Source organism: Camelina sativa, chromosome 11, assembly GCF_000633955.1.
Source record: "Camelina sativa cultivar DH55 chromosome 11, Cs, whole genome shotgun sequence".
NCBI classification, from domain to species: Eukaryota; Viridiplantae; Streptophyta; class Magnoliopsida; order Brassicales; family Brassicaceae; genus Camelina; species Camelina sativa.
The window spans coordinates 17,093,138-17,119,836 of NC_025695.1; the positions used below are offsets into that span (position 1 = coordinate 17,093,138).

The following is a 26,699-nucleotide window of genomic DNA, read 5'->3' on the forward strand; positions in this document are numbered from 1 at the left end:
TTGGAAACATATCATTAGATAAGATTTTACAACTTTTAATTAAAGGTCATATATATATATATATATATATATATATGTAGAAAGGTCATAACAAAATTGTCTTCTGTTAACTCACAAAACAAGTCACATCATCTAAAAAAAGCTTTCCTTTCAAAGAGAAAAAAATAATCTTGAAACAGAGCTTTCTCTTTCGTTTTTTCTTTCAAATTTTAGTTTTTCGTTTGTGGTTACGATTGTTCGGCGCCGTAGAAAAGCGTTCGGACGGGTTCGGAGCTTTTCTGCATGGCGGTTTGCTTCCGGCGAACTACGACAGCGAGATCATTAAGCTCCGTGAACGTAAGCTTTTATCCTGTTGTTTTCCGTGAGATGAGAAACGCAATACGAACAAGTTGAATGGGGAGATTGAGAACAACGTTTTTGGCGATCTCTCTCGTTGTTTTCGTTTGTGTTTCCGAGGAGATTATCTCTCGAGACGGTGTAGGGAATCTCTTGTCATTCTCCCTCTCCGTGAATCAAGATTTTATCGATGTGGTAAATTTATTGTCATTGTTCGTTTTTTTTCATATCCAAGAACATGTATGAACATTTTTGCTTAGGTTACAATCTAGTGAATTGCTTTTTTTTTTTTCTCGATCTTTTTGTTTTGACGCATTTCTCATTACTGATAGGCAGAGCAAACATGGATTTCTCAACATCCGAATTCGAAGAATGAGAGATGTTATTGGCATTGGTTCAAGAATTGGTTTCTTGAATCTCAAGGCGAATCTACGACCTATCCAAGAAGGAAGCTGGTCAGTAAAAGACAAAAGTTTAGTGTATCTGCTCCAAAGTTAGCTTCCCGTCCTGTACCAGGACCGGTTTATGCGCCAGGACCTGCGCCACGTTTGGGGCCAGGTCCTGCACCGAGTCCTAGAAGTTATGATCTGGCTGCACCTGCAAGCGCTCCAACCCCAAATCAACCTTCAGATTCATCAGCTGAGACACCGGATGAGGATTTGAGTCCTGGTCCAAGCGAGGAAAAAAAACCGAGTGTTGCTCCTAGCCGAAGTGTTCCGGGTCCTCCTCCTCCACCAAAGGAGAAGAAGGATGATATATTGATGAAACTTATCATCGCTGTTGCTTCAACTGCTTTGTTAACGTTTGCTCTTGTTGCATTGATGTTCTTGTGTTGCTTCAGATGCAATCGTAAAAATGCCAATGGTCCAAGAGATGAAGGACCACTTCTACGTTTATCAACTGGTATGATCATGCTTCTTGCAGTGTTGATAATGTCTTTGTAAACTCATTTGACAAATGTAAACTCAACTTTTCAGGATCTACTGAGAACTCTCCCACCATTGCAAGCACTAGCACGAGAATGTTCGGTGTTGCTAGTTCAAAAAAGAGGTCGTTTCTTTCTAGAGTATCTTTTAAGAGAAATGGTAATGAGTTTCCAACAGCAGCTGATGTTACTTCTTCCACTGGACTTCCTCCATTGAAGCTTCCACCTGGAAGATCAGCTCCTCCTCTTGCCCCTACTCCTGCTCCTGATCCACCTCCACAGCCACCACCCCCTCCTCCTCCTAAACCTCAGCCTCCTCCACCTCCTAAGATTGCTCGTCCTCCACCTCTACCACCGAAAGGTGCAGCTCCAAAACGTCAAGGACATACTTCCTCTGGAGATGGATCTGATGTTGATTCTGAGAATGGAGCTCCAAAGACAAAACTAAAGCCGTTCTTTTGGGATAAAATGGCTACTCCTGATCAGAAAATGGTTTGGCATGAGATCAGCGCTGGTTCATTCCAGTAAGAGTTGAATTGTGGAATCTTGTACTACTTCTTTAATATTGTTCCCGGGGCATGCATGCTTAAACTTAACGTTCTGATTTCAGGTTCAATGAAGAGATGATGGAGAATCTTTTCGGTTACAACGATGGCAACAAAAACAAAACTGGTCAGAGAAGTAATTCCGCTAGCGAGTCTCCTGTCCAATATATACAGATAATAGACGCTAGGAAAGCACAAAACTTAGCTATTCTTCTTAGAGCTTTGAATGTAACAACAGAGGAAGTTGTTGATGCCATCAAAGAAGGTATAATATAATCGTCTCACCATTTAGTGGCTTTTGGGTCCTTTGGTTTAGGACTGAACGTGTCTTCTTCTTGTGGTATGTCATAAGGTAATGAGCTCCCAGTAGAGCTTCTACAAACATTGCTGAAGATGGCTCCAACTCAAGAAGAAGAACTCAAACTTAGATTATACTCAGGAGATCTTCACCTACTTGGTCCAGCAGAGCGGTTCTTGAAAATTCTTGTTGATGTACCTTTTGCATTTAAACGTATAGAGTCACTTCTATTTATGATCTCACTTCAAGAAGAAGTCTCTGGCCTCAAAGAATCTCTCGCAACTCTTGAGGTACCTCAGCTAATAAAGACACTTGAAAACAAGAATCTACCATTCACTTTACTAATTTCTCTGTTTCTGTCTTTGTGTCGTCAGGTGGCTTGCAAGAAACTCAGAAACAGCAGACTATTCTTGAAACTACTAGAAGCAGTTCTCAAGACAGGAAACCGTATGAACGTAGGAACCTTCCGCGGTGATGCGCAGGCTTTTAAACTTGACACTCTTTTAAAACTCTCTGACGTCAAAGGAACTGATGGCAAAACCACACTCTTAAATTTCGTTGTTCTTGAGATCATTCGTTCTGAAGGTGTCCGTGCACTCCGCCTCCAGAGATCAAGCCGAAGCTTCTCTAGCGTTAAAACAGACGATTCAGCATCAGATTCTAGCCCACAGTCGTTAGAGCGTTACCGAAGCACTGGTCTTCAAGTGGTTACGGGGTTAACAACAGAGCTTGAAGATGTAAAGAAAGCAGCAATCATAGACGCTGATGGCTTGGCTGCAACGTTAACAAATCTAAGCGATTCACTAACGAACGCGAGAGAGTTCTTGAAAACTATGGACGAAGAGAGTGATTTCGAACGAGCATTAGCTGGATTTATCGAACGTGCAGATGCTGATATCAAATGGTTGAGAGAAGAAGAAGAGAGGATCATGGCGTTGGTGAAAAGCTCTGCTGATTATTTCCATGGCAAATCAGCCAAGAACGAAGGGCTGAGAGTGTTCGCCATAGTGCGCGATTTCTTGATTATGTTGGAGAAAGTTTGCAGAGAAGTTAAAGAAACTACAAAGACTACGAACCGGTCGGGTAAGAAGGAGAATGAAATGGGGACTTCGGACAGTACTCAACCATCTCCGGACATTCGAAAACGTTTGTTTCCGGCTATTGCTGAACGAAGAATGGACAGTTCGGATGATTCAGACGATGATGAGGGTAGTTTATCTCCTTAGTCTTTTGATAACGTTAACGCCGTTTAGGTTTCCTTCACGCCGGGAAGAGATTGATCGCCGGAAACTTACAAAAGAAAAAAAAGGAGGAAGCCGGAAGTTTTATGTTTAACAAAAAGGCGTGGAAAACTAGTGAGTTTGTTGTAGCTGTTGCGAAGATCAAAGTTGTTCGATATTAATTATGTTTTCTTGAAAATCTTACTTACATCGTATATTTGTATTATTATTTCCCTATTTGTGAACCAAAAAGATAGATGATACGTGTTTTTAGATGTCGATCGAAAAAAATGTGTTTGAGAAGAACTTTCTGTTTATTTTCAGTCTTATATAAAAACTTCAATGAGAAGAAAAGTTATGTGAGATGGTATGGAGCCAAAGCTTATCCTTACTTTCTATCAAGTTTGGTGACTGAGACAGCGGCTTTGCTTTGTATCGACAATCTATGAAAATCCCACCATCTTGGTCGAGGCTTCTAAGGTATACGAGTGAGATCATTGAGAAGATTCTTCGAGCCAAGTTCTATTTTCACAAGCTAATGAATATGCTGATAGTATTGGTTATTCTGAAATATGACTATGACGTCGGGGTAACTATGACCTAACTGGTTAGAAATTTCAACCATTTTGAGTCAGAACTAACTGGTTAGATATAATTTAACTATTTTTTGAGTTGGGAAATTCTGAAATCTCAGTAAGTACCTGATCTGTTTCAGTGCTTTACCTTCTCAACAACAATTTGCACATCTTGTTTATTCTAATTTGGGTACATATACACAAGCATACCTAGCTGTGATGTTTACACTTCAACTGTAAAAACACAAATGATTTTACACATCAATTGGTAGGAATACAGATTACTAACAAATGCCCACTGTCAATCCTACCATTTCATTATGACACAAAGATGGCTTTACAAGTAAGATCCGGTTTCTTGCTATTTCAGTATAATCCAGTTGCCACCAGCAAAAACAAAACAGTTGCATACAAACTTCCAAAATATATATTTCAACTTATCTTTTTCCATTTCTTTTTGGTGTCAAGCTTTAACAGATTTAGGAACACGAATAGATTAACTATTTATTAATATAAGGTAACAAAAAAGAAAAAAACAGAAGAGACCCTAGTCAAATGATTCTCCTCTCTGAAAATTATGTGAGCCTAATCTACCAGGAATATAACGATGGCCCTAACCCAAAGTTATTATCAATTTCCAAAATCACATATATGGCAAAGCTATACACAAGAATGAGGGGAAAGCTGAGGACCTTTGAAGTGAATGGCTTTGGTCATGGATAAGAGACTATTTATAGTAACTATGTGTTGCCCTGATTACTCGCTTTCCCAAAAGGGCAACTTGCTAAATTAAAGAGAAGATTTTTACCTAACTATCCCATGTCGCTTGGAAGACCTGCCGTCTATTTCTTAGCCACTGCAACAGTTCTCTATCAAGTGATGAGTTATTATTAAGGACAGCATCGAACATCGGGCTTCCAAATACTCTTGGGGCGCTTTTGAACGTCCATATTTTATCCTTTGGCCACGGTCTTTGAGGTTGCTTAGACTGTACACACAGATAAAAATAAAACCGTGTCATGAAAAGCGAAAAGACAGATGAAACACATTTCAGAAGTGTGTTAAAGAAAGAAATTACCATCTGTGAAATCATAGTTTTCACCATCTTCGGGCCATAAACACGATGCTTCGATGGTTTCTGGGCCTTTGCATAGAAGGAAGCGACATCGGGTAAAGACAAGCAACCTCTGGTTGCTCTCACCAATGTAAGATCTGGGTCAGTATTTGTCTGGTTGTACCAGTAAATTAGCTGCCCAAGACAATAATTCTCGCCATAAGTCTTCCTGTACTCCTTGATACTTGCACCTAACTTGTCAGCATACTTCGCCCCCAAATCTAACGGACTTATGTGTACAGGAGAAGAGATAAAGGACTTGTATTCCTGCGACATATCAAGACCCATCTGTTAGAAGAAGTTCAACAAGATTTATTATTTCGTTACTCAAATTAAGCGAAACGACTTACCCGAACTTTGAAAAAGCACTTTGTATAAGCATATATGTGAATTAAATCAGCTGCGGCATCATTCCGACACTTGTATGTACATGGGAGATCTCGGATCTCATCTCTCAACCTTCATGGGAAATAATCTTTGATATGAGTTCACTGTTACGTAAGAGCGTTTCAAGCATACGTAATACTAACATGATAGATGTACTCACCAAAGTAACGATCTCTGAAGTTCCTTTAGGACATCAGCAGATCCAGATGGATCATGGGCATGAATTTTGGATCTGAGTTCATTAAGAATGCCTTCTTCCACGTGTGGTGACAAGCTCTGAAGAAGCTCATCAACTAAGGAGCCATCCCCGTTCCAAATAAAAGAGACTGTTTCTTCAGGAGCGAGCCTCTCAAGCGGAGGAGGGGCGTTCTTGGGATCCCCAAACACATGTCTCATAACATATCTTACCTGTGTATAATACTAATTAGAGACTACCCTCGTTTGGGAAAAACATATCAAAACACTTGCACAAAAAGTGTAAAGGCAAAGCAAAGCAGATAATATTATGTTTGATTTCATGATGAGAGATTGCACTCACCTTGTCAAGTGTAACTGCCAAATTTTGGAGCCTCTGATTGTAGACACCCTCAGCCTGTCGCGTTAAAGTTACAGATACAATAAGCATATAAGAGTTAGAGAAACAAAGAACACCCCAAAGCTAACACAACTCTTAGGCACATAAGGTATGAGAGCGACTGAAAGAACCCGCAAAAGGTTAAGATGAGTGATAATCTCACCTGAACCTCAGCATCACTTTTCTCAACATCAAGGTGTATATCTGAAAAGTATTTCCTCTTTTCTTCTAGATTGTGCTTAAGAATTTCCTCGGGAAGCTTTGTTCTCTCGAAATTGATGAACCGCACCTTTACGCACAAGAAACTTTCAGTCAGAAGTTGTAATCCCATGTAGTGATGTGACAAACAAACATAAAATGATTCAAGACTAACCAGACGAGCAGAATATGCAATCACCCAATCTGGTAACCCACCCAGCAAACAACTTCCCAGTCCAGCTCTTCCCAACTCAAGATAATCTTCTTCTGAAACTGAATTCAGTATACAAGCTTCCAGCATCAGTCTGTGTCGATCCAACAGACCATGCCAATCCTTCAATACCTGTTAACAAATATCGTTCAGAAAATTCAACTGATATTCAAGGGATAAAAGAAAGGATTTTTAAAATTTTTGGTACAAATGAACAATTTAGCTTATTAGTAAAAGAGCGCATACAGCAAACCTCTAGTACTTTTAAACTCCATAAACAGAGACAATATCATTAACTCTCATGTATCTTTGACACCAGAAATATAATCATATATTTGTTAACAGCACAAGTACCTTCTGAAATGCACCTTCACCAGTGAGATTCAAGTAGCTTCCACGGCATACTTGGCTACCACACAAGCAAACAGACGCTTCATATTCTTCCTTACTCTGTCGCATACACAAGAATCTTATTTTAGAATCATTCTTTAGACAGTGGAGTGGAACAATACGATTAATCCAACGAAATATAGTTTGCTACAGTACGAGCTGCATAAAAGAAGGGAGAGGGATGAACAGACCTCAGTTACAGAATTATAATCGAAAGTTATCTCCTCGCCATATTCAATAGAACGTACAGAATAGATACCAATCTGGTAGTGTCCATCCACTGCAGTAACCCTGGAAGCACCAGATGAGAAAGGGAAAAATGAGTGAATTGTATACAATTTATCAAATATATAAACAAGCATCAGGGAGTTCTCCACTCCACTTTTCTAAAAATTTATGTATGCATAAGAAACGAACGATACTTCCCAGATACGTGTATGTGCAGAGGAGATACATTCATACGCAATAGACAAAGTGTTCTCCGCTCCACTTTTCCAAAAATGTATGTATGCATAAGAAACGAACGATACTTCCCAGATACGTATGTGCAGAGGAGATACATTCATACGCAATAGACAGATTTCTAAATNCTACATCTTCTACAAAAGAATGTTTATCCTGCAGTGACCAGTCCAAATCTCCGGGCATTGAATCAANTAATCATTTATTATCCGTGTATTGATCTGATCATACTTAGGCAGGCTAGTTTAAGCATGCATCTTGAATGAAACTAATCCAAACAGCTGTCACTTGGTTCTGCTCTCTGAGTCCAGAATTCTGGAAAAATTGGATGATTGCAGAGGGAAGAATTTAAACTTACTTAGCTTCACAATTCGGTCGGCAAGAGTGACAAATTCGACTTGCATAGTTAGCCTTGTGCATGGCATCAACAACAACTAAATCATATCCATCGGCGTCACCCTGCCCGTGCAACATAAAAAGTAAGAACATGGTCTAAAATATTAAATACAAGCCCAAACATCATAGTTTCATCATACCAAACATCATAGTTTCATCATACCTTTGGTCTCTCAAGATATATATTGTAGAACTCTGGTGCAGGATCAGTTTTGTTTTCCTGTAAGGAACGAATCCCATCTTGCTTCTCAAACCACTTCCAAACAGGATAAACCTACAATATCCAAAACAAGTCAAAGTATAAGTTCAGAAATCCCTTTAAAAGAATGTTTCAATGATGAACTTCAGAAAATGTTTCTGCTGCAGCAACATAAAACTACAAAGCTACGGACCCACCTCTCCAAGAAATTCAACAACAAAATCTTCTTCTCCAAAACCACCTTCTTTGTTGCACACAACACCGAGGCCCTAATTGGACAAAATAGTAGCAACAAAGCAGATTAGCAAACAAATTTTATATAAACTGATGGGATACTTGTGAAAGAATAACAAATCGATACCTTCCGATAAGAAACATATTTATCATCAGAACGACTTTCTATTTCCTTTAAAACGCCTTGACACATCTTCAGAGTTCGTATATCACACTCTTCACGAGCACTCTCTTTGAGCTCTTCAATCACAGGCCTTAAAGGGAATACCATAGGGGTGTTTCCAGATCCAGTAAACAGCCGAACTTGCCTGTTCAGGGTACGTAAGATAACATCTTCTACAAATGAATGTTTATCCTGCAGTGACCAGTCCAAATCTCCGGGCATTGAATCAAGTAAGAGGTTATGGGTATAAGGATCGATTCCATAAACCTCTTGCTCTAAAACCTCATCGCCAAGACTCTTTCTTGGTTTATACTCCTTAACTTCAGGAAGTTCCATATCTAACTCTTCAATGCCATTTCTTTGTGCATTAAGCTTCTCACCATAATCCTCTGGCAAAGAAACCCGCATCTTACGTTGCACTTCTTCCTCATCCGCGACAATTGCATACTTTTCAATCACTTCATATTTCCTAGTAACGGGTGGTACAAGACTAGCTTTGGTCATACGTGCACCCCATTCACGCTCTTCGGTCACAGAATCAAAGGATTCATCTGCTGTGAAGTATCTTTCGACGCGCAAGTCCTGTGATCGACCTTCTGAACGGATGTCCGATTCACTTTCTGAAGCCGAAGCTGAGCTATAATTGTCACTCTTGCCATTGTCAGAGAGTTCAGAAGATGTTTCACTACCTGAACTAAAGGATTTACGATTTAATTTAGACAAGCGCCTTTTGATTTCTCGGTCAGATGCATATTCTCCATACTCTGAAGCACCATTTACACCAAATGTGTCACCAGTCCTGCTCATGTACTTCTTTTCAGTTACTGTTTTGCTCAACTTCTTGTTGTACTTAGAGGCTGATGAGAGCCCTGAGCCATCTTGCCATGACTTCATTAGTTCATCTCTTCCATATGAAGAAGTAACCATAGAGACCTCTTCCAAACGCGTGGCAAGTTGAATAAACAGTGTGATGATTCGGTTCATGTCTTTCGAGCCCCCACGATTCCTACCCCTGGATACATAAGATAGTGTCAGAAGCAAAATTGCAAAAGAAAATGGAAAATTAGCTTTTACATTTTTTACAATAGATTACCTCCTACTTAACAACTAAGGATTCAATTATTCAACGGCAAGGCATAAGAGTTAGAAGTAAACAATTCTACAGCCAAACAAATGGAGGGCCAAAAACCGAGCAAATGGCAAGAAAACGAACATTGACTTGAGTAATCATACCCATACCCCAGAAAGGACATCAGCAGCCATTCAACATATTGCTTGTTGGGCAGAAGATCAATAGCAAAGAAGTAATTTATCCATAATTTGCAGAAAATAGATTTGAGTGCTATTGGCATAATCATGTAGTACGATAAGCTTCTCAGACAGAAAAAAAGAAAGAAAGAAAAGAAATCATACTTAATTGCTTCCCTGCACATCCGGCTGATATCCTCCTTGACAGATCTCAATCCATGACTAACGTAGTAACCATTTTTCATTTTTTCCTCGATTTGAGAAACCTGATACCCAAAAATACATTAGGATTATTTATAACAGATGATAAAGAATAGATAGCTGACACGAGTACCAGAAAGCACCTTCAAAGCAAAGAAGTCAAAAGTATTCTGCTTCATGATGCTCCTAAGACTTGAAGCAAGGAATTCCTCCACTCGCTTATACCCATGTTCTGACTTTTTAATTGCCCATCGCCTGATACGAGCATCCCTGGATAGTATCGCTGATGATCTCCTTGCATCATACAATTTTGAGCGTTTGTATAAGCTTCTTCGGAATAACAGATTGGCTGAATCTCGCTTCTCTACTCGATCAAAGTAATCCTTAAGGTTACCAAAATCATCTGTATCGCCCCCTATTCCCTTAGATTTCGCAATATCTGTCGTGTGCTTCAGACTCCTTATCCTGGAATGCAATTCACCTGATCGAGTATCCTCGCCTCTGAGCCAATTTACTTTTGTATAATTCACTGTCAAATCTCCAAACTGGGGGCAGCCTGTGATGTCTACAGAAGATATACGGGGAAATGAATGAAGAATTTCCTCAAGCATGCTGGCAGTCACGTTTGTACAACCAACCAGAATTATCGAGTCTATCCTCTCCTTACTGTAAGTGTTCTGCAAGAAATATCATGTCTAATCAATCAAAATATTGGAATAACTCAATTTCTGTAAACGGAAAGCTTAGAGTGTTTACCATGATACTCCTGAGCCTAGAATCTGTGCAGTTGGGACCCAAAGAAGATAAGTCAACTAGTCTTGAAATATCTTTGTATGAATTAATAGTGGCCTTCCAATGTCTACAAGTCATGGAAGCAAATGCAAGTGATTTTACATCATATCTCAACAAATGAAACACCCGTGCTAATGCACCGCCATCCAACAGACCCCAATAAATCCCCACAGTGCCAGGGGATCTATTTCCTTCAACATGGAAGGCAACGTCCCCGCATAAATCCTCAAATGTCAACTCATCCTTCTGAAATATTTGTGTATCTTCCGTTTCAAAATTTTCTCCACTTTCACCAGCCATCAAGCGAGCTCTTTTCGTATAGCAAGAATCAAATTCTGGTGTTTAAGAACCAAAAGCAAAAGAGAGGAGTGAAAAATGTTAAAATACATTTGAACGCAAGAATAGAATGTAGGTAAAACCAGAAGTAAATGAGGAAAAGAAGGAGACAACCACCCAAGGTTATAAACCAAGAAAGTACTGGGCAAAAGAAAGTACTCGTTAATAGGAAGAACGGGATTATGTCTAAAATCTGGTTGTTATGCATACCTGAAGATTGGTATATGTACTTTTCACTCTCTTTCCTAGGCTGTCTTGTATGGATCCAAGAGTCTAAAACATCGTTTATGGCAGCCGAAAAATCCCGACTCTTGAATGTTTTCATAACCAATTGATGAAGTTTCCCACGGAAATAACCAAGAAACTGAGGGTGCATACCATGGAACGAGTTTAGACTTGTGTCCATTTCAGAACGCTTGAAACCCTGTGTCTCTAGGCCTTGACAATCTGAAGGCAGAGCTGGGGTTTTCCCCCGAAGCTTGGCAATGATTTCAGGAGCTTTTGTGATAGAAGTAACAGGGACCCAGATTTTATCAGATTTCCTGAAGACACTGCTGTGGCTCTTAATGAAACCTTTATCCACCAATATCTGGAGCCCCGAAAATGGCAGAGGTCCTTGTTCTTGCCCAGCCCCATCCGTGTAAAACCAATCACCCATATGCAATTGCAAATCATCGACCGTACACAGCCGATCCATAGGAGTGTTAACAGATCTGTCAGTTCTCCAAAGTCCCTCCGAATCTTGACCATTGCAAGCTGTTGATTGACTTTCGACTGATTCCCTCTTGGAATCACTAGACGCAGGGGATGGACGAGCAGGCCTTGAAGTGCACCGCTCCTTACCACGAACTTTTACTCGGGGATCAGGAACTGGTGGAACTTGGTCATTAACAACCAAAGCGTTCAGCCTAACAACGGACAGAAAACTAGCCTTTACTCCTCTCGTCTGAATTCTCTCATCTACGCCAGAAAAAGTCCACAGGGGAAGTTCAAGCCTAGAGCTACTGAGAGGATAATACAAGTCATCCTTGTGATGCCATCGAGGATCCTCATAGCCGGATTTCTGCATCAGGCATAATGGGAAACCATCATTCAGAACAATTTTCTTTTTGTAATATCTATCTTGAGAAGCTTCATCTTGTCTTATCCAGTCCCCGCCTTTGCAAGACCAACGACCCGAAAACCAGCTGCCTATCTCATCACTCTCAGAACCATAAACATCGTCTGACTTATATTCTTCGATCCCCCTTTTCATGGGCTCTGAACATCCCAACAACTCTTCATCCACCAGATCCCATTTATTTGCCTCTTGATAGTGACGCCAGGTGATACCTGCAAGTCCCAGAGTATATATTTTCAGTATTTTCATGCAAAAAATGCAGCTCTAGAAGAAGCTATGAGTATTCAGAGTTGATGTCGTCTAAATGAATCTCTATGCTCATGCACAAACCAATCATATGGCAGTAAGCTATTACATATTTACATCTTTAACAAACATCAAACACTTCCCGACACTTTTTCGTGCGAAATGCCCATATTTGCATAAGGAATTCAAACACTACAAGACGATCTACTACATATATAAATATAAAAATATCTAACAAGTAGAAACGTTTGTTTTGTTCTGTTTTCTGCTAGGGGGAGAAGTTGGCTAGTTGGGAACGGAAACTGCCAGAAAGAAATAGAAGCAAATAGATAAAAATGATGTCATGCTACATAAGTGCAAGTGGTGCCAACCAAACATACCTTCAGATGTCGCACATCCTTTGGTCTCTTCAAACTCCACTTTAACCTCCAGAGCTTCTGCAAAGTGATAAAAATAAGCGTGTCTTAGGGCATAGAAGCCTCGGGATGAAATCAGCTAAATATATTAAGAAAAAAGCTCTTAATAACTGCTAGCATTTTGGGAAGAAAAGCATCAATTTTGTGGCCCAAAAGCATATATATATGTACATCTATTACGGTACCTCCAAGTGTCTCAAGTTCTTTGCCAGGAGTGATAGTATAACCCTCCAAGAGATTTGCAATCCTCTTATCAATCTGGAAATCTTCACCATGCTCTACTAAAAATTCATTAGCTTCTGGTACGGACACTGATTCAGGCAAGGAATCTCCAACTTCTTGCTCAATACACACTGCTTCTGTAGTATCTGCAATGTCTTCTAATAAATTACCAGGAGCTTCAGGAGGATTGACGAGCTGTGTCACTGCATCTGACACGACTGATAGAAAATTCATGTTGACCACAGGAGATGTTGCATTTTCAATAGTGACCCACCTATTATTATCTGAATGTTTAACCATATGATCAGAGAAAAGAACGCCTTGCTCCATAAGAGCTTTGAGTTCAGATAACTTAGCAGGCCCATGTTCCATGCCATAATAATCAAGATAAAACCACTTCCCCGAGGATGTATCAGCCGCCACAGGATCATGGGGTGGTGTGTCGCAAATGTCCATATCTACCTCCATTGATGGCAACTCTACAGTAGAGGCTTCACCAACTTGCACAGGCTCTTTTCCCATTGCACATGGACTTGGAATTTTGGATGAATCACAGACGGAATTTTTCTCAACCACGGGATTATTGTTGTAGAGAATATTTTTACCTTGCAATTCTTTGCTTGATGAGTTTAACTCTTTTCCATTAGAATCCTTATATTTGTGCTTATTATCAAGCTCCGTACCAGTCTGAAAATCCCTCCTCTCCCGGACTCCACTTTTCCTGCTTATTTCCCTTTGCCCGTTACGCCTGTTACGGTCACTCTGGGTATCTTCCATATAGTTAGGAGTACAGTCTCTGCGGTCACTGGGCCTTGAGCGATCATGAGGTGACCACTCAGAATAACTTGGACTTCTTCTATAATCATGGTGACGGCGGTCACGTGGAGACCTTTTACGAGCATGTGCAGACTTTTCAAAGATGTATGGTGATCTCTCCCGAGCATATGGTGATCTCTCCCGATGGACTGGACTTCTATCGCGGTGTTCATAGTACCTAGACCGGTCATGTGGGTCCCAATCAGATCGTGCAGGGCTGTGTCCATGCCTGTCTGAAAAAGCCTTGGCAGGGAAAGGTGCGTCTTGATGCTTTCTAGGATACTTATCCAGAGGTGAAGTTTTTGATGAATATGAATCTCTGTACGGCCTCTCAGCAGAATTCCGTGAGTAGTGGTCTGAGTGAAGAGAGCGTGAACAATCATCTGAAAGTTTTCTACATTTAGAGCTCCCATAATCCCCATAATCAGCATAGGAGTGTTTGCGCTCCACGCTATCTGGTTCAGCTCCATGTCGCTTCAATCTGTTCACAGTAGAAGAGTACTCCTTTACAAGATTACTGGGATTGTTGTATTCACTCTTGTGTAAATTTTCCTCTATAACAATTTTAGAACTGATTCTTGTAGCCCTGTCATACCCACTTCTGAAGTCTCTCCGGTGGTAGATATCTTCATTTGCAAACCTTCCACCGGGCGGGGTACGTTCATAATCATATTCATATTTCCACGTTTTCTCTCTGTCTACTCCATTCCTACGAGATCTGGCGTAACTATGATCATCTTTTACATTATCCATTTTTTGCCATCTGTCTGGGATGAATTCCCCTTTTTCAATTTCATCACTGGGAACTCTCCATGATCTGAAGTCTCTTTCTTCCTTATCTCCTTTCCAGTTCTTATCTGCGGGAAAATCCCTTCTCTCCACATACCCTTTATGATATTTTAGATAACTGAACTCACCCTTGGAAGCTTCATCTTTCTTCCAAGTCTGCCCAATAATCTCGCCCTTTTCGATCTCACTCCTCTGCAATGACCTTACTGGAGAGATTTCACCATTCTCCAAATCCCCAGGAGGCTTTAACGTACCTAATTCACCCTCTTCCACTTCATCCTTAAACCCAGAATCTCCACCGTTTTCAACTTCTTTATTCCCACTACTAGTTCCTCCTTTAAACTCACTCTTCACCTCCTGCTCTTTGGGCGGCAACTGTGACTCCGCAGGGAGTACTTGCACTACCTGCGTCGTCTGTTCTTTCGACAGAACCTCTCCTTGTTTCTGCGGCTGTTTCTGCGGCTGTTTCAGCCTCCTCTTAACAACTTTACGAATAACCTTAACAATTCTCTTCTTCTTAACTGGCTGAGACGCTGAAGGTTTATTATCATCAGCTGGCTGAGACTCCGGAACCTTAGTTGAGATAGATGTGTGACCATTGTCCGAAGTAGCAGCACTCTTGCTTTCATTGCCTCCACAAAGAGTCGTCTTCTTCTCCACAATTGGAAGCTTTTCCATGATATTCAGTAGAGGCATGCATGCGACACCCCCATCGCTCATGGAGGAAACACCAATCCAAAATTTCTCAGTAACCAAAAACACTTCCCCACTAATTCTCCCCTTTCCCGGGGAAATCAATACTCATGCTTTTGCTTCAGAACCTCACCGCTAAAGTTCGCCAATTTCTCCCAACACGCCGGACTAAACTCACCAACCCTGAAATACCCAGAAAAAAAAAAACACAATCAGTAACAAAAGGTAAATGTAGGGTTAGCTTTAACCCAACGAAACAAAAAGGGGCAAGGAAGAACGACGAAATCTCAAAACCCTACAAAGGACCAAATTGACGAAATAGAAGAGACGGAGGAGACGCGAAAACAAACGAATTGAAGCTAGAAAAGTTTTACCGGGTAGATAACGAAACCTAAGAGAAACGGATCAAGAACCCTAGAATGGAGCTAAGAGAGATACGAATGAACGAAGAGAAAGAAGGCGAATAATTTATCGAGGAACGAAGAGGGAATTAGATCGAGGTCAAAGGAAGAGAAATCGAGAAGAAAACCCTAGAGAAAGCTTCTCACTAAATCTCTCTCTCTCTCTCTCTCTCTGTATTGCTCTCGTTTCGCCGGGAAAAATCTCTGTGCGCGGCGTTGTTGTTTCTCTCTATTGCGACGTTCGCTTCTCTTCTGTATCGTTTGTGTTCTCTCTCTCTCTCTCTCTCTCTCTCTCTCTCTTTCTCCCTTATGTTTTTTTTTTCTCTGAAAGACGAAAGCCGTCGTGTGTTAATTACTTTTTTTTTTCCTTGTATAATTATTTTTTACTTACTGAAAATGTCACTTTTCTTTATAAAAAAAAAATTCTCACCTTAATTAATTGGGATATGAATCCAAAAAAAAAAACAGAGATATGAAATATGAAATTGATAAATAGTATGATGAAGTTACATGGCAACAAGTAGACAATATGATATTTGAGGGGAAGAAATCAAAAATGTACTGAAATAAGCAAATATGAACTGTATCATGTTTTGCGGTTTTGGATAGATTTATATGATGAGATACGTTGTTTTTTCGGTAACATGTTACCTTTTTATGAGAATATCTAAAATTTTCAAATAAATTTATATTTATTTTCTATCAATATGTGATATATTATGTTTAAAGATATGATAAAATTAATATGACTATAAATTTAATTTTATGTTGACTAAAAATAAGAGCTTTTATTAATGTATTATTTTATAATTGGTGAATGTGTATATTTTAAATTTATTAAATAAAAAGTAATTTGGCTATGTAACACTTTTTATTGATTATTTACATATATATTGGTCAATTATTAATTTATACTTTTTTTAAAGTGTGAAGAAACTTACATTTTTTGGGGGGAAAGACTGAATTACACTTTCATGGTGAATGTATATCACTTTTTGCATAATGGTGTTCATTTAGATAGGTGAATTATATGTTTGTATATTGACACTAGTCCTCAACTATAAGGATACAACTTTTATTGACAAATGTTACTTCTCTATAGAAATAAATTAAGTACTATCCACGCAAGAAACAAGGCTTAAAAGCTGATTACTTTTTTATTTTTCCTAAGTAGTATGAAAATAATAACTATATTAAATTATTGTGGAAAACTATCGATGTGGATCAATTTGTTGGAGGAAAAAAGAGATATGTGGAAGGGTTTGGAACAATGAAGAGGTGTCTTCAAGAAAAAAATTACGTTTAAATTGGTATTTTTGATTATATGATATAACAATGATGAATATATCTTTTCATTGACGAGTCCACAACTATAAGGATAAAAATTTCATTGAAATTCTCTACAAAAAAATATATATTATTTACGCGAGTAAAATTATTGTGGAAAAAGTTACAGATGTAGATGTGAATCTATTTTCTGGAGAAAAAAAATATCTTACAAATAATAAAGAGATACATAGAAGATTTTGAACAACGATAAGATGTTTCTAATAATTTTTATGCTTAGAGCATGATTATTGCACATACTCGATCAAGGAGAACAAAAAAAATGAGCAAAAAGTGGAGAGAAAAAAGAATTGTCTCTGCGTAAATATTCTGCCACATGTTTTCATTTGATTGGCTATATAAATTAAAAAATAATTAAATAATTAAATATTTATTTAAAATATTATTAATTATTTTTCTTGACACCCTTGATCGAGTATGTGCAATAATCATGCTCTTAAATTGGTATTTTTAATTTTATAGTATAATAATGATCGAAATAAAGAAATTAATCTGCGTGATACCTTACCACTTTTGGTGGCTACTTTTTGACAACAGAAAAAGAAAACTAAAAATAATTTGAAAATGAACAAACCTAAGTTTTATCATAAATCGTGAATTGAATTATTTTTCGACAAAAGAAAGTTTTTTTTTTACAAAAAGGTTGTGTTCTTTTAACAGTCGCACGATTCATATCAGCGACTGGTTCTTTTTTTTTGACATGTCAATTTTTTAATTATGAGTATTATGATACAACCTCACCCTCGAAACCATCAACACAGGCTTGTGTTGTTGTACGCAACCGAGAACAACAATAGTTTAGAAAATTAGAAGAGAGTAATAAAACAGAGAAGTAAGAGAGAAAGACACAGAGCTTTAACGAGTTCAGATATCGAATGAATAACCTACGTCTCGGCTTGACAGCACAAGCAATTCACTAGTATTTTTCTTGTTATGTTACATCATGTACAAAGGATCCTTATATAGAGACTAACCCTAGATTTGAACTTATCTCTACATTTGTACCTATCCAACTCTGATTCTAGCTTATCACAATAACAAACTCTCCTTATCACTCATATAGATAGAGTGAGCCGGTTACAACTTGAGACAACCAAATAACAACCACTTAACCAATGATGTTCAATCGACTCTTTGTACCTGTTTGAGTTAAAAACCAAACCGGTTTAACTCAAACCACAAGTGTTGTCTGTCACATGTATGATCAACAATCTCCACCTTGACAACAACACCTTCTTGAGCTTGTTCCTTGTACCGCCAAGCGTAGCCAGGTTCTTAGTGCCTGGTTACTTTGAGCAAAGCCAAAGCTTGCTCAAACTTTTGAATCGGAATCACCTTAGTAAGCATGTCCACATGATTCTTTGATCTATGAATCTTATGTACAGCTAATCCTCCAGACTCAATCACATCTCTGATGAAATGCATCTTCACATCTACATGTTTCGTCCTCTCATGATGAACATTGTTCTTGGCAAGACAAATTGCACTCTGAGAGTCACAAAATATATTGACCACATCTTGTTTGAATCCCAGTTCCTCTGTCAACCCTTTCAGCCATATGCCTTCTTTGACTGCTTTTACCAAAGCCATTGTAACAACCCGTCCCGTACACCCCACTAGACTACCCGCTAGCTTGCCCCCATAGGCCCCAAGCTGGCCTTGCAGGGCATCGATCCTAACCCCTCATCGTGGAAAGGAACTCACATCCAAGACAGCTTGTCCTGTGGGAAGGTTGTTAAAGGTGGGGACCATGGTTCGAGGAACACATGCCAGCTTGGGGCCTATGGGGGCAAGCTAGCGGGTAGGCTAGTGGGGTCCATGATACGCCCAAATTCGAGGATCACTCAGCCGGATTAGAAAAGATAGAAACTCGCCAAGGTTCAAGGTGCAACAAGGGAGATTTGATGGATTGAGGGGTCGCACAGCAGTTGCGGAAGGCTGCTGATATTCCCAACTCCAATCGCTGCTAGATATGACACACTAGTCCAACAAGAGGAGGCTGTTACTTGGATATTACACACCAAGAAACAAAGAACAAAGAGATACACTAAAAAAACGAAAAGGAAATTGATTGATGATTCTCAAATGAGATTACATGTCTTTATATAGGGATAAAAAACTTGGTAACAAAGCCAAGTATTAATTGTTCTTGAAACTAAAAGATAATAAAGATAGTAAGTTGAATTAAAATTCAACCCTTGGTGCATGTTTCTCTTCCCAAGGTGTCTTTCACAAGGGGAGTTGAACTCTATTTTCGTCACCCTCTTTTGACCACAAAATAAAGTGATTATTTTGGGTTTTCTTGGGCTTGTATTATACTCAAAGTGGGCTGGACTTAATATATATCATCCCCAATAGAAATTCCCATGTTCTCTTTGCTCCAAATATCTTCAAATATCAAATGAACAGCTCCAGCAAGCTGTTTGGTCCTTGCCCTTGTCATTGGTCCAACAGGTACAAGCATAACATCCTCAGGAACAAGCTCAACTTCCTTTTGATTATCTTCATTGCTTTCCATTATCATATCATGCCCCTCCTCTTCAAAAGGATTTGTCCTCAAATCCTCACCATCTGCAACAAATGGAGCCAAATCAGAAACATTAAAAATAGAACTCACTTTGTACTTACCTTGCAAATCAAGCTTGTAAGCATTGTCACTGATTTTCGTCAAGACTTTGAATGGACCATCGACCCTTGGCATTAGTTTAGACTCTCTTTCAGTTGGGAAACGTTCCTTTCTCAAATGTATCCAAACTAGATCTCCCACTTCAAAAACCAGCTGGCGTCTTCCTTTGCTTGCTTGCTTCTCATACTGCTTTGTCCTTGCTTCAATATTGAGTCGTGCTTTCTCATGAATCTGCTTAACAAGTTCAGCCTTCTTTTTTCCATCCATACTAACTCTTTCACTCAAAGGTAAAGAATTAGATCCAAAGGTGTTACAGGGTTAAAACCATAAACAATTTGGAAAGGGGAATACTTAGTAGCAGAATGAACTGAATGATTATATGCAAACTCAACATGAGGCAAACACTCTTTCCAAGATTTGATGTTCTTCTTAATGATAGCACGCAAAAGTGTAGACAAAAGTTCTATTCACTACTTCAGTTTGTCCATTAGTTTGAGGATGACAAGTAGTTGAAAATAACAACTTAGTCCCTAACTTAGACCATAAAGTTTTCCAGAAATAGCTTAAGAACTTAGTATCCCTATCAGAAACAATAGTTCTAGGCATGCCATGCAATCGAACAACTTCTCTAAAGAACAAATCAACAACGTTTGAAGCATCATCAGTTTTGTGACATTGAATGAAGTGTGCCATCTTAGAAAATCTATCAACAACCACAAAGACAGAATCTCTACCTCTCTTGGTTCTAGGCAGTCCTAGCACAAAATCCATTGAAAGATCAGTCCAAGGTTCAGTAGGAATGGGTAAAGGAGTATACAAACCATGGGGTTGTACTTTAGACTTGGCTTGCTTGCAAGTGACACACTTTCCGCAAATCCTTTCCACATCTCTCTTCATATGCGGCCAGTAGAAGTGATCCTGCATAACACTAAGTGTTTTGGCAACTCCAAAATGTCCCATTAATCCTCCTCCATGAGCTTTCCTGACAAATAACTCCCTCAAAGAACATTGGGGCACACAAAGACGGTTATCAAAGAATAGGAAACCATACATTTGATAATATTTCCCATAAGCGACTTTAGAGCATTTTCTATGAATCTCTTCAAAATCCTGGTCAGTTGCATACAATTCCTTAATGAACTCAAAACCAATCAACTTAATTTCAAGAGCTGAAAGAAGAACATACCTTCTACCTAAGGCATCGGCCACCACATTCTCCTTACCTTGTTTGTATTTTATGACGTAGGGAAATGTCTCAATGAATTCAACCCAACGTGCATGCCTTTTGTTCAACTTTTGCTGGTCTTTGAGGTGCTTCAAGGATTGGTGATCTGTGTGAATGACAAACTTCTTTGGCCAAAGATAATGTTGCCATGTTTGGAGTGCCCTAACCAAAACGTATAGCTCTTGGTCATAAGTGGGGTAATTGAGTGTGGCTCCTCCCAATTTTTCACTAAAGTAGGTAATGGGTTTCTTTTCCTGCATCAACACAGCACCAATACCCACTCCTGAGGCATCACATTTTATCTCAAAAGTTTTGGTGAAATCAGGAAGTGTAAGTAAAGGAGCTTGAGTTAACTTCCCTTTAAGTATCTGAAACGCCTCCTCCTGAGCTTGTTCCCAATTGAAACCAACATTCTTCTTGATTACCTTTGTGAGTGGAGTTGCTATTTTGCTGAAGTTTGAACAAACCTCCGGTAGAACCCAGCTATCCCATGAAAGCTCCTTACCTCTCCAACGTTTTTGGGGCTAGGTCAATCACGGATGGCTTTGATCTTTTCTTCATCCACCCTGAGTCCATCAGCACCTACAATAAAACCTATGAAAACCACGTGATCTGTTCTAAAAGAGCACTTCTTAAGATTTGCAAATAACCTTTCTTTCCTAAGGACTTCTAGGACATATTTCAAATGCAGCTTATGTTCCTCACGGTTCTTGCTATAGATAAGAATGTCATCAAAGTAGACAACAACAAAATGACCAATAAAAGCTCGCAAGATATGACTCATCAAATGCATGAATGTACTTGGTGTATTAGTAAGGCCAAAAGGCATGACAAGCCACTCATACAATCCTAGCTTAGTTTTGAATGTGGTCTTCCATTCATCACCTTCTTTCATGCGAATTTGGTGATAACCACTTTTCAAATCTATTTTTGAGAAAACAGAAGAACCATGCAATTCATCTAGCATGTCATCAAGCCTAGGGATCAGATGCCTATACTTTACCGTAATGTTGTTGATGGCATGGCAGTCTACACACATGCGCCAAGAGCCATCCTTCTTAGGCACAAGGAGAACAGGTATAACACATGGGCTTAGGCTCTCTCTGATGTAACCTTTTTCAAGAAGCTCTCCAATCTGCTTTTGAATTTCCTTTGTTTCCAACGGATTGGTTCGATAAGCCGGCCGGTTTGGAAGTGACGCACCTGGGATGAAATCAATTTGGTGTTCTATACCTCTTATTGGCGGCAAACCGTTAGGGTTCTCTTCTGGAAAGATATCTAAGAATTCCTGCAAAACGTCTATCAAATCATTCGGGAGCTCTGGTGCAAGGTCAGAAAATCCCATTAGTGTTTCTTTATACACAAGCAAAAGCAATGGCTGTTGAGAGTACAAAGATTTCCTTACTTGACTCTCTTTGACAAAGAAGTTGGAGTTCTTATGAGATACCTCAGGTTTTGCTGGTTTAATTTCTTTGTCCCGGCTTTTCTTCAACTGGACCTGGTCTTGATGGACCTCCAAAGGAGTTAAAGGAACCAGAGTGATCTTCTTTCCCTTATGCTCAAAGGAATGCCAGTTGGTGTAGCCATCATGATGGAAACCGGGACGAAGGCCAGCATACGGACACAGACGAGGACCGAAGCGCGCAAGGAACCAAGGACGCGACTGAGTCCGAAACTAGACGGCCCTCAACCCAAGCACCGAACCTGATGCCCGAAGCTACAACAAGGAGCCGGACCGCAGCAAGGACCGCAAGGAAGAAGTGCCTCATCTTTGTCCAAGCTTTCGTTCAAGAACAAGAGGCGCTCGATCACGGACCCGATGGACAGCCGACCGAGGCTCTTCTAACGGTCTTCACCATCACCCAAGGGTGAAGACCTCCAAGTCATTAGGGGAAGTAGTACTCTTTTTCCCACCTTGAGTTTTTCCCAATGGGATAACCAAGGGGGTTTTAATGAGGCTATGATCCCTAGTGCATGGCCATGGCCAAGGACCACTTCGGCCACGTGTCCATTCTATCCTTAGTTTAATTTCGCTTATGACCGTTGTCTTTTAAAACTATTTCCTGGACGCTGGGTTTTAGTTTTACCCACGAGTTTAGGGTTTTGAGAGTCCCCTTATGTAAGCCACCCTATATAAAGGGCCTAGACCTTATCATGTAAAGGTAGACAATCATTAATAAAGATCAAAGTTACCTCTTTCCTCTCGTTTTCAGAGATTGAAACGAAACCCTAGAAGCTACATGAACCGGGTTCGTAATCTTCTAGCTTGGCCGTATCACAAGGAGAGTCATCCCTCGTGTGTCGCTACTTCGCTCCACCTCTATCCCCATCTCTTCGAGAGCCAAACGAGTCGAGCATCTCCTCGTGAATCTCTCTCTGTCCGTTCCTATCGTTCCTTGGTGTTGTTTCCGTTCGTGCACCGCCCCATCCGCCGATCTTATTCATTCATGGCCCAACCGAGTTGCATTTTTGAATCGCTCCGCTGGGTTTGCTCCGTCCGTACGTCTGTGGTTCACGTCCATAGTCTAGGGTCACATCAGTTGGTATCAGAGCCGAAATTCCTTGCAAAGGTTATGTCTTTCCTCCCTTTATGTTCTTGCACGGTCAAAGTTCGAGTCTAGTCTGTTTGTCTAAGGTTTTGTTCTTGCTAGGTGTTTAGTGTTCTTGAGCTGTTCTTCGTTTGGGTAGTCTAGATCCATAAAGTTGTGTTCTTTTGCTTGGTCGTTGTTAGGGGTGGCCTAAAAACCACGTGTAGCGATTAGAGTCCCAGCGCGTGAGATCCGTTTTTGTTTTTAGTCTTAGTTTGTCTTGTAGTGATTTTACTTTTGCTTTTGCTTTACCTTTTTCCAATCATTAGATGTCCACGATTTGTCCGATTTGTTGATCCTATCAAACAGAGAATCCACGCGTTTATTCTTTGTGTAGGATTTGTTCTAACGGACACGCGTCACGGATCGACCGACAGTACCGTTTGCCACCGTCCAACCCGACCGTACGCCGGAGGGCTTATCAACCGCCGCAGTACACACTACTGACCACCGGTGGTATCACTTCTCCAATTAGCCGCTGCGTGGACCACTTTCCGAATAGTACCTGGCCGCCGTCTGAACCACAACCACCGTCCGTATAATAACCGCCGTTCGTAAAGCTGATATGGCCGAGCAACTTGGAGAGCCGCTTCCACTCCCGGAAATCGGGACTGTCCTAGCCGAGATCCAGACTCAACTAGCCCAGCTAGGGAACCGACTCCAACAGATAGAGGACGGACAACGACAACCCGCGGCTCGTGGACCGCCTGTCCAAGATCGCCAACGACGCTATGATCCGGATCCAGGAGGAACGTCCGAGGAAGACGATGGTCCACTCTACCAAAGGAGACGCCATCGTCGTATGGACGAGCATGAGGATGATCAACCCTACTGTCCGGTTGAACTGGGTCACAAACTCACGGCCCCGACGTTTGCCGGAAAGGTTGATCCGGAAGCTTATCTTGACTGGGAGGGAAGGATGGATCATATATTCGCCTGCTACAACTATTCCAAAGCCAAGAAAATCGCCTATGCAGCCGCCCAGTTCACAGACCACGCCCTTACGTGGTGGGACCGTACCGAAGCTGACCGAAGAAGCAATGGGGAACGTGCCTTACCGCATTGGGAGGCCATGAAGAACGAGATGAGACACCGATATGTGCCACCGTTGTACCACCGCGAGCTCCAGCGAAGGTTATGCAAGTTGTCCCAAGGAGCCAAGAGCGTTGCGGATTACTATGAAGAGTTTGAACATCTTCGCAACCGGCTGGATGTTGAAGATACCGAAGAAGGATTGATGGCCCAGTTCTTGGACGGCCTACAAGACCGCATTGCGCGGAAGGTGGAACGCTTAACGTACAATACGTTCGATGAACTTTTGCACCTCGCGATGCAAGTCGAACAACAGATCAAGAGAAAGGCCAGCACCATCAACCGCTCTGGCACTCAAGGAACGCCGAGCTGGTTGCCTAACTCATCCCAGGACCCGGAGGACACCGCGGGCAAGAGAAGTCTAAGGCCGTCGCCATTGACTCACAATTCAAACCAAAGGACCAGAATAAGGACTCTCGTACCGATCCCCGACCTCAACCGACCGAAGGACGTAGCCGAGATATAATATGCTTCAAGTGCCAAGGTCGAGGCCACTACGCCCGAGATTGTCCCAATCCGCGTACCATGACTATTACTACATCAGGAGAAATCGAGTTCGAGAATGATGACGGACCCGACGAGCCGAACGACGCTAAGGAGGTCGAGGAAGCTGTAGCCGAACCAGATGAAGGGGAACTACTTATGATCCGGCGGGTCCTCAACACTAGCCAGTCTCCGGACGATACGCACCAGCGGGCAACATCTTCCACACGCGTTGCACTGTAAGTGGTAAGGTTTGTGGCTTGATCATTGACGGTGGATCTTGCACCAATGTGGCAAGTTCCTACATGGTCAAGAAACTTGCTCTTAGTACCACAAACCATCCTAAACCCTACAAACTCAAATGGTTGAATGACAAGGCCATGGTCCAAGTCACCGAACAGGTCACTGTCCCGTTGAGTGTAGGCCCCTACAAAGACCAAGTCTTGTGTGACGTGGTTCCGATGCAAGCTAGCCACCTCCTTTTGGGGCGTCCTTGGCAGTTTGAAAAACGGACCTCCCACTGTGGCCACACCAAACAATACTTTTTCGTGCATGATAATAAGAGTATTTGTCTAAAACCACTAAGTCCCACACAAGTTTGTGAACTACAATCGAAACTGTCTAAGGAACCAAGCACTAAAATGAACTTTTTGATTAATGCTAGTACGGTTGGGAGATCACTTAGTAACTCCACTTGTCAAGTCTTATTGATTGTGTTTAAGGATGTTGTGAGTATAGGCACAGAACAAGACGCCATCCCGGCCGTGATCAGACCAGTCCTACGACGGTACCAGGACGTGTTTCCGGATGAGTTGCCACATGCTTTACCACCCCTTCGAGGCATTGAGCACCAGATCGATCTCGTGCCTGGAGCCCAGCTACCAAACCGTCCAGCCTACCGTGTGAACCCCGAGGAGGCCAAGGAGCTTGAACGCCAAGTATCCAAACTCATGAAGCAAGGATACGTCCGAGAGAGTCTCAGCCCATGTGCGGTGCCAGTCTTGTTGGTACCTAAGAAGGTTAAGACATGGCGTATGTGCGTGGATTGTCGGGCAATGAACAACATCACCATCAAATACCGCCATCCCATTCCGCGCCTAGACGACATGCTTGATGAACTCAGCGGTTCCACCATCTTCTCCAAGATAGACCTTAAAAGTGGCTATCATCAAGTGAGGATGAAAGAGGGAGATGAGTGGAAAACCGCGTTCAAGACCAGGCAAGGTTTGTACGAATGGTTGGTAATGCCATTCGGTTTATCTAATGCTCCCTCCACGTTTATGAGACTGATGAACCATGTCCTTAGGGTCTACATCAACAAGTTTGTGGTTGTTTACTTTGATGACATCCTTGTTTATAGTAAATGCCTTGAGGAGCACTTAGAACATCTGTCCTTGGTCTTTGACACTCTTAGGGAGAACAAACTGTACACTAACCTTAAGAAATGCGTGTTTGGAGCTAACGAGCTAGTTTTCCTAGGCTTTGTTGTAAGTGCGCAGGGGCTTAAGGTGGACAATGACAAGATCAAGGCCATTGAGGAGTGGCCAACCCCGACCAATATCAGTCAAGTCCGGAGCTTTCACGGCCTAGCCAGTTTCTGTAGGCAGTTCGTGCGGAATTTAAGTTCGGTAGCTACACCACTTACTGCCACCATAAAGAAGAGTGTTGAGTTCAAGTAGGGACCAGCCCAAGAGGCAGCCTTTCGCGAGCTCAAGCACCGGCTGACACACGTGCCACTATTGGCCTTGTCGGATTTCAGCAAAACCTTTGAAGTAGAGTGCGACGCATCCGGGGTGGGCATTGGAGCCGTGTTGACGCAAGGAGGCAAGCC

The 26,699-nt window shown here is 41.1% G+C and overlaps 2 protein-coding genes across 2 annotated transcripts; one reads left to right on the forward strand and one right to left on the reverse strand.

The window, feature by feature from the left end:
* Positions 189–3,699, forward strand: LOC104723635 (formin-like protein 3). The gene is made up of 6 exons (XM_010442023.2): positions 189–531; positions 669–1,239; positions 1,314–1,785; positions 1,872–2,071; positions 2,159–2,394; positions 2,479–3,699. The coding sequence occupies exons 1-6, from the start codon at positions 394–396 to the stop codon at positions 3,328–3,330; spliced, it is 2,469 nt and encodes an 822-aa protein (XP_010440325.1). The 5' UTR covers positions 189–393; the 3' UTR covers positions 3,331–3,699.
* LOC104723636 (histone-lysine N-methyltransferase ATXR3) lies at positions 4,201–15,801 on the reverse strand. Its single transcript, XM_010442025.1, has 20 exons — positions 15,481–15,801; positions 12,772–15,289; positions 12,551–12,607; positions 11,015–12,136; positions 10,433–10,803; positions 9,820–10,353; positions 9,641–9,741; positions 8,192–9,239; positions 8,028–8,099; positions 7,795–7,905; positions 7,594–7,694; positions 6,965–7,064; positions 6,738–6,833; positions 6,348–6,515; positions 6,138–6,263; positions 5,939–5,992; positions 5,561–5,808; positions 5,364–5,472; positions 4,978–5,280; positions 4,201–4,887 (listed from the first exon to the last, which is right to left on the reverse strand). Exons 2-20 carry the CDS (start codon positions 15,131–15,133, stop codon positions 4,708–4,710), a joined length of 7,263 nt encoding a protein of 2,420 aa, XP_010440327.1. The 5' UTR covers positions 15,134–15,289; positions 15,481–15,801; the 3' UTR covers positions 4,201–4,707.

Bases quoted from the DNA above. Each gene is read 5' to 3' on its own strand.
- LOC104723635 (XM_010442023.2), top strand. From the start codon at position 394: ATGGGGAGATTGAGAACAACGTTTTTGGCGATCTCTCTCGTTGTTTTC. The intron at 532-668 runs GTAAATTTATTG...CATTACTGATAG, and splicing joins ATCAAGATTTTATCGATGTG to GCAGAGCAAACATGGATTTC. The intron at 2,395-2,478 runs GTACCTCAGCTA...TTGTGTCGTCAG, and splicing joins AATCTCTCGCAACTCTTGAG to GTGGCTTGCAAGAAACTCAG.
- LOC104723636 (XM_010442025.1), bottom strand. From the start codon at position 15,133: ATGAGCGATGGGGGTGTCGCATGCATGCCTCTACTGAATATCATGGAA. The intron at 9,240-9,640 runs GTATGATTTCTT...TTATGTATCCAG, and splicing joins ATGTGCAGGGAAGCAATTAA to GGGTAGGAATCGTGGGGGCT. The intron at 7,695-7,794 runs GTATGATGAAAC...TTGCACGGGCAG, and splicing joins TATATCTTGAGAGACCAAAG to GGTGACGCCGATGGATATGA.